This window comes from Sorex fumeus, unplaced genomic scaffold (assembly GCF_029834395.1).
Source record: "Sorex fumeus unplaced genomic scaffold, SorFum_2.1 ptg000028l, whole genome shotgun sequence".
Taxonomy (NCBI): Eukaryota; Metazoa; Chordata; class Mammalia; order Eulipotyphla; family Soricidae; genus Sorex; species Sorex fumeus.
Genome location: NW_026606085.1, coordinates 5,335,734 through 5,354,686, shown reverse-complemented (window position 1 = coordinate 5,354,686; position 18,953 = coordinate 5,335,734). Strand labels below are relative to the sequence as shown.

The 18,953-nt window shown below is 43.3% G+C and overlaps 1 protein-coding gene across 1 annotated transcript; it reads right to left on the bottom strand.

Moving 5' to 3' along the window:
- Positions 1-6,595: 6,595 nt before the first annotated feature.
- On the bottom strand, positions 6,596-11,429 carry ODF4 (outer dense fiber of sperm tails 4). Its single transcript, XM_056114804.1, has 4 exons — positions 11,045-11,429; positions 8,425-8,559; positions 8,078-8,241; positions 6,596-6,790 (listed from the first exon to the last, which is right to left on the bottom strand). Exons 1-4 carry the CDS (start codon positions 11,427-11,429, stop codon positions 6,596-6,598), a joined length of 879 nt encoding a protein of 292 aa, XP_055970779.1.
- Positions 11,430-18,953: the final 7,524 nt, after the last annotated feature.

Genomic DNA, 18,953 nt, shown 5'->3' with positions numbered 1-18,953 from the left:
TGGTATACCCTTACAATTAAATAGTATTTAGTCACAAAATGGAATGAAGTACTGATACGTTTTATGACATGTAAGCATTTTGAAAAGAATATGCTAAAGAAAAGAAGCACATGCCAAATATTATATGATTCCATTTATATGGAATATCCAGAATAAGCAAATCCATAAACACAAAGGAATTTCCAGGGGCTGGTGGGGATGGAGAATAGGGAATAATTCAAATAATAAAGTGTCTTGGAACTTGACTGGACATCGCATGTATACCAAAACCACTGAATTATTTATTTTAAAATGCTAAAGTGTATGATATAATTATGTCTTCTTTAAACTATGGACATTTATTCAGAAATCATGCAGAATTATGACTGAATTCAAATTAAGGGAATTTTAATATTTTCCCAGCTGAATTTCAGAATTTTTATGGAGCAGTAACTCTTGTCTTTAATTTTCCCTTTTTTAGTGTGAGGTGTGGGGGAATGGTGGATCATGCCTGGTTAGGGTCAGGGCTTACTCCTGGCTTTGTATCCAGGAAGCGTTCCTGGCACTGCTGGCGATTTAAACCTGAAGTGATCATGTTCAAGTGTCTATACTCCAGTACTATCTCTCTAACCCTCATTTTCCTTCCTTTTTTTAACAATAATGTCTAAACTGGTAATTCCTTGATTGTACAGTCATTGCATTTCCAGGGATGCAGAAGCTGATCACTGCTCTTTAGTTCACTGGTATTTAAATTGAGAAACGTGGGGACTGGAGTGATAGTACAGTGAACAGAGCGTTTACCTCGCATGCAATCCACCTGGGTTCGATCCGGCATCCCCTGGAGTACTGCCAAGAGTAATTCCTGAGTGCAGAGCCAGGAGTAACCCCTGAGCACTGCCAGGTGTGGCCCCAAAACAAAAAAAAAAAAGAGAGAGAGAGAGAAACTTATTCTTCCATTTTCTCTCTCTCTCTCTCTCTCTCTCTTTTTTTTTGCTTGCAAAGCAAACGCCCTGCCCTGGCCCTCCTTCCTTCCTTCATTCCTTTCTTTCTCTTTTTCTTTCTTCTTTCTCTCTTTCATGTTTTGAGGGTCACACCCAACTGTTCTATGGGATTCCTGCTAACCTCTGCACTAAGGAATCATTTCTGGTAGGCTTGGGGGACCATATAGAGTGCTTGGGATCAAACCTGGGTTGGCTGCATGCAAGATAAACACCCTATCCTTTGTACTATCTCTTAGGCCTTGAGAGACATATTTAATTATACTTCATCAGCTGTACTTAAAAAATGCACAAACTACCTCATCTGCATGTGGACCTAATTTAAATGAGATGTTAATTTGCTACAACTGCCATCAAATGTGGCTTAGAGAAAAGTACATGGGTTAAAGCCTTATATTCAAACAACCTAGGTTTGAATCCATACACTTTCAAGAGTAATTCCTGAGTACTACCAGGTGTAGTCCACCTCCCCCCACCCCCCAAAAAAGGAAAAAGAAAAGAAAAAAACCAACTTTAAAAGTCACTGACTGGATGAATTAAATGACAGAAATTTCATTCCTCAGACAGATTTGATTTCTTTTACAATCTTTCTACTTGGTCAAAGATGACACCTTCTCATTGGATCCTCACGAGATCCTTCAGTGCATACACATGCCTGTGTATTTCCTTGAGTTCCGAATATCTTTTTAAGTGAGGTTGAATAATCATTCAGGCCTGCCCTAATGATCTTGTCTGCACTTAGTCCCTTTTTTTACAAACCCTGTCTCCTGGGCTTACTTGTCAAGTCCCTGCTCCCTCTTGAACACATAGACTCAATGTTTCTTTGTTTTTTCCATTTGGGACAAGGCTGTTTTTACTCTGAACACATTCTTTCTTTCCTTCTCCTCACATCTTTCTAAGTAAGTTTCAATAAAAACTGTCTTGCAGAGGCTGGAGCGATAGTACAACGGGTAGGGAATTTGCCTTGCACACTGCCAACACGGGTTCAATTCCCAGCATCCCATATGGTCCCCAAGCACCACCAGGAGTAATAATTCCTGAGTGCAAAGCTAGGAGTAACCCCTGTGCATTGCCTGGTGTGACCCAGAAAGAAAAAAAAATCTACCTTGCAACACAAAAAATAAAACACCCTATCTCCAAAAACTGTCACTTTCTGAGGTGGGGGAGTTAGAATTTTAGCAAATGAATTTAGGGGCAAGAAATATAACCCATGTAGTGAATAAGAGATAGTGGCTGCATTGAACATTTTCTTAAAAACTTGTTTTCCAGTGCTTCAGCATCCTCACAAACTAGCTGCTATATGCACCCTTCTGTGAATATGCTGGTTATTGCCACAGATTGCTCCTCCCCAACTATAACACAGTGATATTCAAAAATCACTAATATATCCTCACACATTTTGCTCTGACCCCACAAATATACATGCCCCAGGTTCTCATTCTCTACTGGCTCCCCATCTACTTGACTCACCGCCTCTGCCTAGGCTTTCTTCCCATGTACCTCCTTGTGTGGCAATGCCACAACTCCCTCTTCTAAGACCTATAATATAATAAGCCCTCTAGTTTCATATGCCTCTCTGTGTACAATTTTCACAGACTTGTTGGAATAATCCTTAAAGACCCCACAAGGGGAACTTACTTCCCACCTTACCACATAGTAAGATTCAGAACTTTCACTGATTGTTATTAATAAGGTAATATTTGGGGTGGTTTGGGATTTTGCATGCAGAAGGACTATATAAATGATTTGTGCTAGAAGGAGGATATGGTTATCTTTAAGTATATTCGCCAATTCTTGATACTCTTTCGATCAAGAGATAAAAGTTAGTTTCCCTCCCTTTGAGTACGGCATACCAGTTTTAAAGTAGCATATGGTAGAAGTGACAGTGTAATTCTTCCAAGACTAGGTCATAGATGACACAGGGACTTCCTTCTCCATGTTCTTTCCATATCATTTTTTGGGGGGAAGTGGGGCCTTGGTCTAAATATTCAAGCATCCCATGAGGGAACCATTATAGCAAGGAACTGAGACTTTCTTGCCAACATCCATATGAGTGAACTAGATTGAAAGTAGATGCTACAGTCCCAGTTAAGCCTTCAGATGAGTCTAACCCCATTTCATATCTTGACTATAACCTTAGTTATATAACCATGAGCTACTCCCAGATTCCTGATTACAGAAGCCATATGAGACAATATTACCGTAAGTCACTAAATTATGGGCCAGAGGTAAGTACAATAGGTAGGATACTTGCCTTACATGAGGCCAATCCAGGTTCAATCCTTGGCACCCCATACTATCCTCTGAACTCAACAGCCGTGATCCCTGAGCTCAAAGACAGGAGTAAGCCCTGAGCATTACCGGTGTGGCCCCAACACAAACAAATCACTAAGTTAGGGGCTGAGTATATAACTCAGTGATAGAGTCCTTGCCTTGCAGGTGTGAAGTCCAGGTTTCTGTGAGTTCAAGTGTAGTGAGTGTATTTGGTGACCAAGAACCATTCCCCCAGACAGCGATGGGCAAATGAAGGAACAGGGCCACAGTGTGGTTGGTAATCAGTGACTGTTTATTCACAGCATTAGTTACATAGAAATCATAAAGGATGAGGGTACACATAGGTGAGGTTGAACATTATAAATAAATGTTTAAATAAATAAATGTTAAACGTAACAATAAACAGATGTAAAGATCAAGAGCTTCCTTTCTTCTAGATTAACTCATTTTCAGAATCTCATCTAGGGTTTCAGTGCTCTGGATTACTAGGAGATCCACTCAATGGTGGGATTTCATCTAAGGGCATATTGCTTTCTCCTTTCCTTCACTAGAAATTTGTTTAAACAATCATATTAAATTTACTTCTTACTAATATTTCTAGTCATTTTGTATGAACACACTAAGAACTATATTACGCCTAAAGGTTGGCTCTTCCTGGGGATATCTTGCTATATATCCCAGATCACAGTCCTCAGGCCAGGCTAGTCTTTCCTAACCCCAGCAGGGTCTGTGTTCAGTTACTTCTTTTTGGGTCATAACAGTTTGTTCCATAATGTGGTCTTCACTCATTATACTTCTTAGGGTGCTTAGTTTGTCCCTTTTCCATGCCAGGGTAGCTTATGGTTGCCCTGGGTCCATCGAAGTCCCTCACCAGGACCTCCAATTGGGGGTGTTAGGAACTAAGGGCAACTGAAGCTTAAGTCAATTAATATGATGGATGCCAGGTGTAAATATTATTCAGAATCAGTTAACTCCCAAGTTACAAAAAGCATAGCATCAACTATCTTCCTGTATCTATACAAAAGGGACATTGCTTTAAAGTAAACTATGCAACGGACATAAAGAAAGGAGAAAAACAATATAAGATTTAGGAGTGCCTGATGGAATTGGGTGTGTCTCGTGAGCACTGTGATGGATGCAACTCAATAAACCTAAGCTCCCTGCATGAGGAGCAGGAACAAACCAATGTTATCCAACAATTTCCATCCCTGACACCGCACTTATACACAAAAGCTATTAAGTTGGGCATAATCTGTTGTCCAGAAATAGATAATATACTAAGTGATATTTATTAAATCTTGCATACAGATTGAAAGAGTGATTCCCTTTATTTTTGTGGTCTGCCTCATTTCTCCTTGAGAATATAAGTTCCTACAAAGTCAAAAGTCACTCTCTTCATGTAAAATATATATATATAGATATAGAGATAAATCATGGTAGCCCTTTGGTATCACAGGATAACAAACTCAGTAAGTGTTCCAATAAATACTTGATGGATACCACTCCTGGGAATATATCCTGGAGAGGCAAAAAAAGTACAGTTGAAATGACATCTGCACTTCTATGTTCATTGCTGCAACTGTTCACAATAGCCGAAATTTGGAAAAAGCCCGAGTGCCCGAGAACAGATGACTGGTTAAAGAAACTTTGGTACATCTACACAACGGAATACTATGCAGCTATTAGAAAAGATTAAGTCATGAAATTTACATACAAGTGGTTCTACATGGAAAATATCATGCTAAGTGAAATGAGCCAGAAAGAGAGGGACAGACATAGAAAGACTGCACTCGTCTGGGGAATATAAAGTAACAGAATGGGAGTCAAATACCCAAGAATGGTTGAGACAAGTACCAGGAAGTCTGCTCCACAGCTTGGAAGCCAGCAGCACATGCTGGGGGAAATGGCAGCTCAGACAGAGAAGGGAACACCAAGTAAAGGATGTTTGGAGGACTCGCTTGGGATGTGAGATGAGTGCTGAAAGTAGACTATAAACCGAACACAATGGCCACTCAATACCTCTATTGCAAACTACACCACCCTAAAGGAAAGAATGAGCAAGAAGGTATGCCCTGCCACAGAGGCAGGGTGGAGTGGGGGGGATAGGGTGAGGTGTGGGAGGGCTACTGGGATCATTGGTGGTGGAGAACAGGCACTGGTGGAGGGATGGATACTCGATCATTGTATAACTGAAACCCAAGCATGAAAGTTTGTAAGTCTACAACTGTACCTCATGGTGTTTAACTAATAAATAAATACTTGCTGGACACCAAGGAGAAAGGAGAATAAAGGGAGACACTGAGGACAGATTTGTGAATTTATGTTTTACCTAATATGTTATAAACTGTACATGTATTAGGCTCTTTTTTTAGTAATAATTAATTTAATGGGTCTGTTTATTTATTTTCATAAAGTTGTTCACATTGATTGATTACATTCAATATTTCAACACCAATCCCACCACCATTACACCTTCCAACAATCATTGTTTCAAAGTTTTCCACCACCACTTAAGCCTGCCCCACAGACAGATGCTAGATAATTTCTTTTGTATTGCTTGGAATGAATAGTGCAAGATATCTGTAAGGGTCTATCTCACAGTGATTCGACAAAAAAGAAAAAAAAATGAAATACCAAAACTAACTCTAAAGTAGTGATCTATAGTTCAATCTGTAATATATGTATTTTTCACATGCTGTGGGGGGTGAGGCACACTAAATAGTGCTCAAGTGCTGTTCCAGCTCTGTGCTGAAGAAGATCGCGTTTTGTGCTCCAACCCATGAGCTATCTCTCTGGTCCTTACACATATTCCATCAACTCGCAATTTGTCCTGCAATTTAGTTCCTCCTCTACTGACTGGCACCATGGCTCCATCTGGAGGAATGGACAAAGGTCAGTCATAGATACTCTCTTAGGAAGCTAGCCTTTCAGTGAAGGATGTCTGAAATGACAGTAGTCATTATTGGTGACCAATAATGCCCATGCCAACTGCTGAGTTTATGAGATTTAGTTTATAAACCAAATATGCAAATATATTTTTATCTAAAGAGCCTGATTCGGGGTTGGAGCGATAGCACAGCGGGTAGGGCGTTTGCCTTGCACGAGGCCAACCTGGGTTCGATTCCCAGCATCCCGTATGGTCCCCCCAGCACCGCCAGGAGTAATTCCTGAGTGCAGAGCCGGGAGTAACCCCTGAGCATCGCTGGGTGGGACTCAAAAAGAAAAAATAAATAAATAAAGAGCCTGATTCTAATATTTCATTTTGAAATCATTCTTGCTATTATAGGATGGAAGACAGAGGAGATGTGGGTGGAAAGCTGTAGAAACCAGGGAGTAGAGTTGAGTTAGAAGCAGTGAACTTGGTGCTGATAGTGGTGATAGTATTTTGGCAGAGGCAGAGGTGGTAATGAAGTGTTGGTGGTGGAGATGGTAGTGGAAGTGGAGGTGGTAGCAGTAGCAGTGGTGAAGGCAGTAGTGGAAGTAGTGCTTATGGAGGTAATAATGGAAGTAGTGGTAGAGCGGTGGTGGAAGTGATGGAGCTGAAGGGGATAGTCAAAGTGATGTGGTGTAGTTAAGGGGCAGTGGTAGAAGGAGAGGATGCGGAGGAGATTGAGTTTGTGTAGATGTAGAAGATGCACAAGTGGTAGTGACAATGAGGGTAGTAGAAGTGATGGCAGAGTTGGGAATGGTTGTTGGCAGTGGTGGTGAAGGAGGTGGGTGGTAAAGATGACAGTAAATGTGGGAATGATGGCAGAAATGGAAGTGGTGATTGTGAAGGGCGTGAAGTACAGGTAGAGTTAGCATTGGTAGTGGTGGTATCCAGGCTATATGAGAACTCAGTCATCTGAGATGGCACACAGTACAACCACATTTCCTATTATGCCCTCATTATTTCACTCGCAGGTCATTTCGCTCTTAAATCCTTCATTATGAATAAGATAAATTCATAGGAGGGATCTCCCTGCTGATTATCCCTTTCCTTACTAATAAATGTTGCGATACAAGTAACAAAGTTTCAGGGTCTGAGTATAGTGGGTCTGTCATTTGCCTTGCACGCAGCCAACCTGAGTTGGTCTGTTATATCAAGTACAGTAAACCTGAGCCCTACCAGGAATGATCCCTGAGCACTGTGGGCGTGGCTCGAAAAGTAAACAGAAAGCAAAAGTAATAAAGCTTAAAGTGGCTTAGCTTTCAAAAGGTGTTTGCCCACAGCAAGGAATTTGCCTAAGGAAGGGGTTGGGCAGGTTTGGAGACTAAAGCGTAGTAGAAGTCTCCTAAGAAGGGAGAACTGCAAGACAAGCTTGCTCTTTCTCCCTTCCTCGCCTTTATGTTGTTGGTTTACCGCAACTCTCAAGACATGAGAACAAGACAGTTGGGGCAGAGCAATAGTACAGCAGGTAGGGTGTTAGCCTCGCATGCAATAGACCCAAGTTCAATCCCCAGCACCTGATATGGTCCCTCAAGCCCGCCAGGATTGATCTCTGAGCACAGGGCCGGGAGTAAGCCCTAAGCATCCTGGGTGTGGCCCCCAAACAAAACAACAACAAAAAGAAATCGTAGAAAACAAGAGACAATTTATTCCACATCTTTCAAGCTGTAGGTGAGGCACAAGGGAGAGAGTACAATGTTAGCCTATAATCCTCCCTCTCTAAAACCTTGCAGTACTGAGAGTCTACCTGTCTAAAGGCTGTGGGGAGGGGATGAGCAGAGAAATTCTGCTGAATGGACAGAACTTGATGCCAGGGGTTCAGAGTTTGTGAAGTTGTTACTGGTGGTATCCAGATTCTATGATCTCAGTCATTTAAACTCTCAGGACCCATAGATACCTTTTTCTTAGGATACCGGACTTCCTTCTTCTTGACAGGTATCTGAAACAGTCTGTTCGTGTCGTCTTTTACTGAGCTGGAATGACTGTTGCTGAAGCGGATGCCAGAGGGAGGGCTCTGAATCACTTCCCTGAAATGTCTATTACTGAAGTAGCAGAGCATCCCTGGGAAAGGACAAGAGGATGGTAGAGAGGAAGGTTGAAGAATGGGAAGAATGACAGGCAGGGTGAAGCCAAAGGAAGAAAAGTCCCTAAAAGCTTATCCCCTCGGGCTACCACCCCCCTCCCTTCCCATTTGTTCTACCCTGACCCTCATGTGGACCTCCCAGGACTATCTAGGCCACTCACCACAGGTGGCATAGAGGATAAACACCAGCCAACCAATGAAGTAGCTCCAGCCAATGGGAATTGATACATTCATCTTCAACTCGAAGATCCAGAGATTAACAGGAAAAAATATGAGGGTGAAGAAAATGAAGACAACTAGAAGATAGGAAACAGAGAAGAAATCTTATTCTCAACCAAGAATCCTATAGGGGCTCTTCACTCGTCTGCTGCCCCAAAGTCACAAACCACACCTCCCATCAGTAAACATAGAGCACACAGCCCCAGAGATTCATGGGAATGAATCCCTCCACCTCCTTCTCTCCCATCTGGAAAGTGATAGACTCCATTCATAGTCAATAATGACTAGTTCTGTTCTCTATTACCACAAAACCCTTAACCCACACCCAGAGAAAGGAAGAGGGGGAAGTGCCAAGGAAGATGTGGGTTAGGAGAGAGTAAGAACCTTTTTCAGAGCTAGGGGGCACCTTCACAGACGCTCATGACAGTTCCAGTCCAGACAAAGAAGTGCAATCTCTGACAGCCTGGTAGGTACGGCAGGTGGAACCAAATGGTGAGGATGAAGCCCATCCCGAGGGCAAGGCGGAAGGTAATCTTGGCCAACCCAAAGAATAGGTGATTTTTCCACAGCTTAAAAGTGTCTGATGAAAATTAAAAATCAAGATAAACTAAGGATTCACAAAGATATAATAAAATGAACAAATACAAGAAAAGGTTCAGGTGTATTAACCAAAGATATGCACATTGAAGATAGCAATAAAATGGGACCAGAGAGACACTACAGCAGGAAGGGTGTCTGCTTTGTATGCAGCCAATCTGGGTTCAATCCCCAGCATCCCATTTGTTCCCCTGAACACCATTATATGTGACCCCTTAGCACAGAGCCAGTAGTAAGCCCAAAAACAAACCAAAAAGGACGAAGAAGAGGAGGAGGAGGAGGAAAATTAATTTTCTCACAAAGTTTCTTTATATGGGCCAAAGAGATAGTACAATGACTGAATGCATGCTTTGCATGCTGGTTGCCTGGATGCAATTCCCAGCTCCACATGACCCCCCCAAACATCACCAGGAGTGACTCCAAAACACAGAGCTGGGATTAGTATCTGAATGTGACACCCCCACCAAAAAAAAAAAAACCAACAACAAAAGATCCTGACACAGAAATTGTTCAATAATCCCAACCGCATGAAAATGAATTCCTAAATAGAAAAATATATATACAGAGGACTTGACTGCAAATTTTTTACCGCAATTTTTTTCCAATGAAGTTTTATTTTATTTATTTATTTATTTATTTGCGTCACACCCAGCGATGCACAGGGGACAGGGGTTACTCCTGGCTCTGCGCTCAGGAATTACCCCTGGCAGTGCTCAGGGGACCATATGGGATGCTGGGAATCGAACTCGGGTTGGCCGCATGCAAGGCAAACGCCCTACCCACTGTGTTATTGCTCCAGCCCCTTTACTGTCATTTTTAAAAGAAAAAAAATGTGAATGTCTAATAAACATATGAAGCTCAACACCAAGAAGAGAAAATTAGTGGCCAGGGAGACAGATCAAAGGTCTGAACATGAGCTTTGCGTGCAGGAAACTCGGGTGTAATCCCCACTATCAAGTGATCTCCTAAGCATCAGTCAGAGTGACACCAGAACACAGCCAAGAGTAATGCTGAGCACAGTCAGGTGTGACCCAAAACTAGACCAAAAAAGAATTACCAAAAAAATGTGATTTTTTTTTCTAATCTGTTAATGGGGCTGTGCTTGTGGGGCCATTGCTCTAGCAGAGATTCCCTACCAAAAAATAAATAAAGCAGAGCTTCCAAAAATAATAATAAATGAATAAATGTGATTTAAAAAATTCTGTCAAATTAGCAAATAAAAAAATGTCCTGAGTTCAAGTCCTAGTATCCCATAGCCCAAGCATTTCCACAGCACTGGAGGCCCACAACACCGCCTAAATGAAGGGTACTGCATCAGACCAAGAACTAAGACATCAGGACTGCAAAAGTGGGCTGCCTCTCTAGGAATGACTCCTGAGCCCACCAGTATTGTGAGGGAAGAGCCTCATCCCGAAAATGTTAAACAAAGTAATAACGGTTACCATATTGGTTAACTAGTTTAATAAAATGAAGACTCTATGATATTTTTAAAGAATTGATATCTAGTACAGATTTTGAGAGAAAGGGTACACACTGGTGATGAGAAAAATTTCTAAGGAAGGATCTGGCATAAAATATATTTTTATTTATTTACTTTTTGGGGGGACCACAGGCTTATTTCTGACTCTGTACTTCTGATGGGGCTCAAGGGAACCACATAGGGTGCTGGGGATCAAAGCCAGGGTGCAAGTAAGGCTAGAACTTTACCCACTGTACTCTCACCAGTCTCCCCCTCCTGGAAAATCTTAAGAGCCTTATCCGAAGCAGAGACATTTTCCTTTGGGTAAGGCAAATACGTTTGGCTTCCAAAGCTGAGGGGAGAGAAAATGATCACTGGTGCTAGTTGGAAGCATCTTGTGCGTCTAAATTGTGGGGATGACCAGAGGAGAGGGAATGTGGGGTATACAGGGCTTGAGTCCAGGCAGGCTGGAGTCCTGGATTGGGATAGAGGGTGGAGGGTCTCACCTCTTCCATTCTCTGAGTTGTTGTAACTCTTGGATTTGTCAAACTGCAAGAGTCCCATGGACAAGATATGAGCTGAGTTGTCGATTATGTTGTTAATGCGAGTGTGCCAGGGCTGGTAGTAGCGGATCCTGGAGGGATACAGCCATTTCTTGGAGAAAACCATGACCATCAGCAGAATGAACGCAAGCAGGCTAAGCTCTGAAGTCAACACCTGCCCTGCCCAGCGGGAACTGTGTCTCAGTCTCCACTTCAGGGGCAACACAGAGACCCTGCGGTTCTTCCCCCTGAAGTGAAAGGCTGAGCTTGGCTCCTGCTCTGCTTTTGCTTTATCGACGCTAGTCTGCTTCCCAGCCCTTTCCTGCCTTTCCAGACTTCGGATGTTCATTTCTTTATGCTGTCCGAGGGAACTTTCCCCTAATGTCCCCTGTTCCCATCTTGTACACCGCCTGTCTCCCCTTCAGTCTTCCACCCCATCTCCCTCTTCACTTGCTAAGCACAGTTGTCCCTCATCTTCTATCATCAGGCAGAGCATTTGCCACCATGGGGCTTGGGAAAGAACAACAGGGCAGATATCCTAACTGCCATAGAATATTCCTGGGGTGGGAGGAGGGGCAGCTCAAAGTGGGAGGGGCCAAAGACTTCAGCTGCACTCCTTCCTCCAGCCGACTTCTGAGGCTCCAGCTCAAAGCTGTGGCTACATGCTTTTCTTTGCTTAAAATCACAGGGTATCTGAGGACCTCATTTTCTCTCACCATGTTCCCTGACCTAATCTCAGCACAAATGTTCACTGATAGAGTAGGAGGAAGAAGAATCTTTTATTTATTTATTTATTATTAGTGAAACACCATGAGGTACAGTTGTAGACTTACACATTTTCGTGCTTGGGTTTCAGTTATACAATGATCAAGTATCCATCCCTCCACCAGTGCCCATTCTCCACCACCAATGATCCCAGTAGCCCTCCCACCCCCACTCCCCATCCCCTCCACCACACCCTGCCTCTGTGGCAAGGCATTCCTTTTTGCTCACTCTTTCCTTTAGAGTGTTGTAGTTTGCAATAGAGGTATTGAGTGGCCATTGTGTTCGGTTTATAGTCTACTTTCAGCATGTATCTTGCATCCCAAGCGAGTCCTCCAAACATCCTTTACTTGGTGTTCCCTTCTCTATCTGAGCTGCCTTTTCCCCCAGCATGTACTGCCGGCTTCCAAGCCCTGGAGCAGACCTCCTGGTACTTATCTCAACTATTCTTGGGTGTTGAATCACCATGAGATACAAAGTCAGAAAGTTGTTCCTGATTATGTTGTTCATGTTAGTTGTTCACGTATGAGTTTCAGTCCTACAATGTTCAAGCACCCACCCCTTAACCAGTGTCTAACTCCCTCTACCATGTCCCTAGTTTCCCGCCCACACCCCAGCCTGCCTCAATGGCAGACAATTTTTTTCTTCTTTTTAAATTTTAGGCACTATTGTGTACAATACTGTACTAAAGGGTATCATGCATATCACTTTACCTCCTTTTGGCACCCAGTTCTTGTCCAGAGTGATCACTTCCCTCTATCATTATCATTTTCATAATGGTCCTTTCTCTGTCCTAACTGCCCCTCCCCACCTTTTGTGGCGCACTTCCTACTAAGGACCAGTCCTCCTGGCCATTTCTACTGTCTTTTTTGTATTATTCTCATACTATGTTTATTTCTATCCCGCAAATGAGTGTGATTATTCTATGTCTGTGCCTCTCCCTCTGATTCTTTTCATCCAGCATGATACTCTCCATGTCCATCCATGTATTGGCAAATTCATGCCTTCATTTTTTTCTAATGGCTGGGTAGTGTTTCATCATGTAGATGTAATGAAGCTTCTTTATCCACTCATCTGTTCTTGGGGACTTGGGGTTGTTTCCAGGTTCTGGCTATTGTGAATAGTAAGTAAGTAAGTAAGTAAAGGCCCTCCCGTTGATCGTCAATTTGCTCGAGCGGGCCCAGTAACGTCTCCATTGGAGACTTTGTTGTTACTGTGCCTGGCATATCGAATACTCTCGGTAGCTTGCCGGGCTCTGAAGATGCTTGTATTTGGGGGTCTTTTGGGTATATTCCCAGGAGCAAAATTGCTGAGTCAAAAATGGAAGCTCAATTCCTAGGTTTTGTTTTTTTTTTGAGGAATGTCCATATATTTTTCCAAAAAGGTTGGACCAGTTAACATCCGCAACAGCAGTAAATAAAGGTCTCTTCCCCCACCACCACATCCATGCCAACACTAGTTGTTCTTTGTGATGAGTGTCAGTCTCGTTAGTGGTAAGGTGGTATCTCATTGCCGCTTTTCTCTGATGATTGGTGAGGTCGAGCGTTACTTCGAGTTGCCTTTTGGCCATTTGGAGTCCTTTGAGGAACTTTCTGTCCACCTCTTCTCCCCATTTTTGATGGGATTACATGCTTTTTGTTCTTGCAAACTAATGCTTTATATATATTGGATATTAACCCTGTATCAGATGAGTGGTGGGCAAATAATTTCTCCCAGTATGTGGGCTGTCTTTGTAATCTGGTCTTTGTTTTCTTTGTATTCTGGTTTTCATTTTCTTTGAAGCGCAGAAGCTTTTTAATTTAATGTTGTTCCGTTTATTTATGTCTGCTTCCACTTGCTTGGTTTGTGGTGTTTTGTTTGTTTGTTTGGTTGGTTGGGTTTTTTTTTTTCTTCTCTTCTCTGGGTCACACTCAGATGCTCAGGGATCACTATTGGCTCTGCACTCAGGAATAACACTTGGTGATGCTCAGAGGACCATGTGGCATGCTGGGAATGAAACCCAGGTCAGCTGCGGACAAGGCAAAAGTCCTCCCCTCTATACTATCATTCCAGTCCCAAGTGGTGTTTCATCCTTAACGATACCTCTATTTTCAGTGTCATGGAGAGATCTCCCTATGTTTTCCTCTTTGTGCCTTATTAATTCAGACCTGATACTGAGGTTTTCAATCCATTTTCATATGGCTTTTGTGCATGGCATCAGTCAGAGTCTAAGTTCATTTTTTGCATATGGGCAACCATTTTTCAATGTTGAAAAGGCTTTCCTTACCCCTCTTCATATTTTTTGCTTCTTTATCAAAGACTAATTGATCATATACTTGAGGATATGGGTACGGATTTTAAATTTTTTTACATTAATCAGAATATCTTTCTTTATTCCAGTACCTTGCTGTATTCATTACTACTGTTTTGTAGTACAATTCGAAGTTAAGAAAAATAATGCCTCCTAGCTTCATTTTCCCAAAGATTGCTTTGGTTATTCGTGAGAGGAGGATGGATGTGGTGGATGGGGGAAGGGTGGAAAAGGAGAATCTTATGCTGGTGAAAACACCTCTGATATTCTTTGGAAACGACGAAAGTGTAACCAACTTTAACCTTTTTTCCACCTCTACTCTCTGCTCTTGATCTTTGTCTCTTTTTTCCCCCCTCAAACTCAGAAGAGGGGAGAAATAGAATAAGAAGTGGGGATGTGGGCAGTAGGCAATCTGAAATGACTTTCCTAACTTCCTTTTGAAATTAAAGGAAAATAAATCCAAGCCTGATCATAGACAATTCCAAACCTTTAATTCCTGAAAACACGAGGCAAAAGTCTTTCATATTTGGGGTATAATTTTCAGAGTGATAGCTCAATGGACTGGAGTGCACACTCTGTGTACAGAAGACTCAGGTTTGATTCCCAGCACCACATAATCTACTGAATTTATTGAGTCAAGTATAACCCCTGAGTACTACCAGCTTGGCCCCCCAACAAACAAAATTGATATATGAGTTCAAACCTCACCAGAGTTGGTTACTTTGTGGACATAGCGATACATGATAGCTCAAAAGAACTGGAGTGCTTGTTTTGCATGCAGGAGCCCTAGTTCCAGTCCCAGGCACCACTGGTGTAGCCCTCACCACACACACACACACACACACACACACACACACACACACACACACACCGGAAATAGCTTAAAAGGCCACACTTTATACCGGGCATGCACAGGGCCCATCCACAGTCCATCCCCTACATGACATGCACTGCTGCATGTTGCCAGGTGCAACCCTGGTGGCTACTGAGTTACATCCCTGGCCAATTAAAAAGGTAAGGTACTTGGCTTGCAAATGCATGGCTGACCTGGGTTCAGTCCCCACCACTACCAGGCGTAATTCTTAAGCACAGAGCCAGAAGGGCTAAGCACAGTCGAGTGTGGCCCCAAAATGGTTAGTAATCATAATGAACCATTATTAGCCATATTATAAACCACAGAGTCTCAATCACTGTCACTGTCACTGTCACTGTCCTCCCATTGTTCATCGATTTGCTCGAGCAGGCCCAGTAACTTCTCCATTGGAGACTTTGTTGTTACTGTGTCTGGCATATCGAATACTCTCGGTAGCTTGCCGGGCTCTCCGAGAGGGGCGGAGGAATCGAACTCGGGTCGGCCATGTTGGCTGCGTGCAAGGCAAACGCCCTACCGCTGTGCTATCACTCCAGCCCATATGAGTATGAGTTTCTAGCCACTCATACAAAAATGATTAGAAATAAATGGATTACTAGCTAAGAAAAGGAGAAAGCAATACACCCTTGTTGGAATCCTGTCCTTGAGTGGAACCCCCAGATGAGATTTTGTCCTTGAGTTAATTTCCTAGAAGAACTTCCCCTGAAGGAGGAGCTTTACAGTTGTTTACTGATGATAATGCTCAACGCCACCTATGTGTACCTCCACCCTTTATGATCTATATACAACTACAATCTAAGAGAGAAATAGGAGAGAAGAAGAAAAAGAAACAATCACTGATTACCAACCAGCCTGTGTCCCCATTCCTTCATTCCTTCACCCTTTCTTAGTCTGTCACTGTCTCTCTGCCTGGGGAGGCGTTTCTCAGCCACCAAGCACACCCACACTTTTTGAACTCACAGGTAACAAGATTTATATTAATATAAAAATAAATTTATATTAATCACAGGTCAACAACACTGTCAACACTGTCCTCCTGTTGTTCATCGATTCGCTCGAGCAGGCCCAGTAACGTCTCCATTTTGAGACTTGTTGCAACTGCGTTTGGCATATTGAATAGGTCACGGGTAGCTTGCCAGGTGGGCAAGATACTCTAAGTAGCTTGCCGGGCTCTCCGAGACGGGTGGAGGAATCGAACCCAGCTTGGCCGGGCTGGCTGCAGGCAAGGCAAACGCCCTACCGCTGTGTTATCTCTATCACAGGTAACAAAATTATATTAATTTTATATTATAATACATTATAACTATAAAAATAATATAATCCTTTTTATCTGCTCTTCACCCCAAGCAGAGCCCCTGCAGCTGAAAACCTCCAGGATCCAGCCACAGCCATGCTAAAACCACTCTCCACATGCTTGGATGAGCCTCACACATAGAGGAACCCAGGTGTGCGGGTCCCAGGGCTGAGATCTCCAAGCCTGCTCGAATCGAATCGGGACTGGGCCTCCTTCACCCAGATTCCCCATCTTCCAGGAGCTAGACGGTTACACCCACCAACTGCCTTGTAATCCCATCAACGGCCAAGATACAGAGACTATAAAACCAAGCTCTCGGAAGCATGCGGCAGCATTTGCGGCTGCGTGAACTTTTATTGTCTCATTCTCGCTCTCAGAGAACCCAGCAGGCTACCAAGAGTATCCTGCCCGCATATATGCCTGAGTGGGAACACCTGTAAAGGTGATTAGAGGCTGCCCAAAAGTCTCCATCCCTCTCGAAGAGGCCAGCAAGCTGCTGAGAGTATCCCGCCCACACAGCAGAGCCTGGCAAGCTACCCGTGGGGTACTCCATATGCTAAAACAGTAACAATGATGGTCCTCATTCCCCTGACCCTGAAAGAGCCCCCAAATTGCCATCAGGCTACACTAGCACGTGACAGGGACAAATGGAGATGTTACTGGCGCCCACTCAAGCAAATCGATGAACAACAGGATGATAGTGATAGTGATTATAATCATTAATAACAAACATACTTCACCTAACCCATAAATGTATCAAATTTATTTTTCAAAAACTAATTAAAAATAGTTCAAAAAAGGAAATGTAATCTTACTGACTACTGGATCTGCAATGAGGGATATTTACATAGTCACAGTATATAAAATAAACACTGTTAATTGAGTTTTAAGTTTCAGAATCAACAGATGGACAAAGTACGGAAGACTTAGCTATAGCTACAAAAATAAACAGAGCTGTTATCGGCCCTAGCGGGCTGCCTAAGGAAAAGCTTAGAAGGGTAAATTGAAAGGTGAAAGGAGAAGAGAATTGAAGAGAAGTATGGGATAGGACTACAGTGGCCCATTCCGGTAGTTCAGAATGTACACTGCCCAAGTGCACACAGCTGAAAGGATGAGTTCCATTTTGTTTTCTCAACAGCCATACCCCTTCAGGGAGGCGCCATTAACCTGGCTGAAGAGGTGTTTTGTTCTGTATCTCATAAAGATGCTGCCCTCGGTCTAGAGAGATCAAGGTAAGGCGCTTGCTTTGGTTGAGCCAAACCTGGGTTCAATCCTGGCCATGCCTGGGGCCCAAGTGATAGTATAGTGGGTAGGGCATTTGCCTTGCATACAGCCAACCCGGGGTTCCATCTGCGGCATCCCATATAGTCCCCAGAGCACTGCCAGGAGTAATTCCTGAGTGTAGAGCCAGGAGAACCCTGAGCATAGCTGAGTATGATCCAAAAAGAAAAAAATCCCTGGCATCCCATATGGTCTCCCTACACCCCTGGCCCCATGCACCACTAGGAGTAAATTCTGAGCACAGAGCCAAGAGTGACTCCTGAGCATCACCCAGTATGACCCAAAAACTTAAAATAAAATTAAAAATAAAAATAAAATTAAAAGGGTCAGAGTGATAGATAGTACAGCGGGTAGGACATTTGTCTTGCACACAGCTGACCCAGGTTCGATCATCGGCATCCCATATGGTCCCTTGAGCACCACCAGGAGTAATTCCTGAGTGCATGATCCAGAATTAACCCCTGAGCATCGCTGGGTGTGACCCAAAAACAAACAAACGGTATGGTGCCGCCAGCAGGTCAATCTGTATCTGTGAGGCGAGTGCATCAGCAGCCTGATAGCACCTTCAGATTTCCAGATACCACAAAATTGCTGCTGTGCCTTCGGCCAGACCCCAAAATCTTGGAGCAAAGTTTACCAAGAAAGTAAACAGCCAAAAGTTAAGTATGTAGGAGATGCACCCACAAACCACCTCTGGCTAAGCTATATAATTGAAGGCATGGCCTCTCTGGTTCCTGATCAGATTGCTTAACGGCCATGATCCCAGAGACTCAGAAACAAATCTCGAAATCCAACGGCTTTTGGCAGAAATGTGCCCGGTCCCTGCAGTAGGTTACCGGTACTGGGCCACCCCAGGTGGGAATAGGTTTCATGCCTTGGCCTGTTCCCCCTGGTGGCCCGGTGGCCTTCATACTCCAAATGTCACTGGACAGTCAGGTTTGGACCCATAGTGAAGAGACACGTGGGGCCTCACAGGATGGGGGTGAAGCTGGCCCTTTCCTCCCCATCCCAATGAGACCCCGAGTCGCCGCCCACGAATGGCCTCTCTGGCTCCTGATCAAGCTGCTTAATGACCAGGATCCCAGAGACTCAGAAACAAATCTCAAAACCCAGAAGCTTTTGGCAGATATGCCAAATACAGTAGCGACAACAGGTCTCATTCCCCTGACCCTGAAAGAGCCTCCAAATCGTTAGGAAAAGTAAGAAGAGGCTGCTAAAATCTCAGGGCTGGGAGGAATAGAGATGTTACTGGTGCCCGCTCGAGTAAATCGACAATCAGTGGGATGACAGTTATACAGTGATATATATATATATATATATATATATATATATATATACACACACATATATATATAAAGTTTTGTCTGTTTTTGTT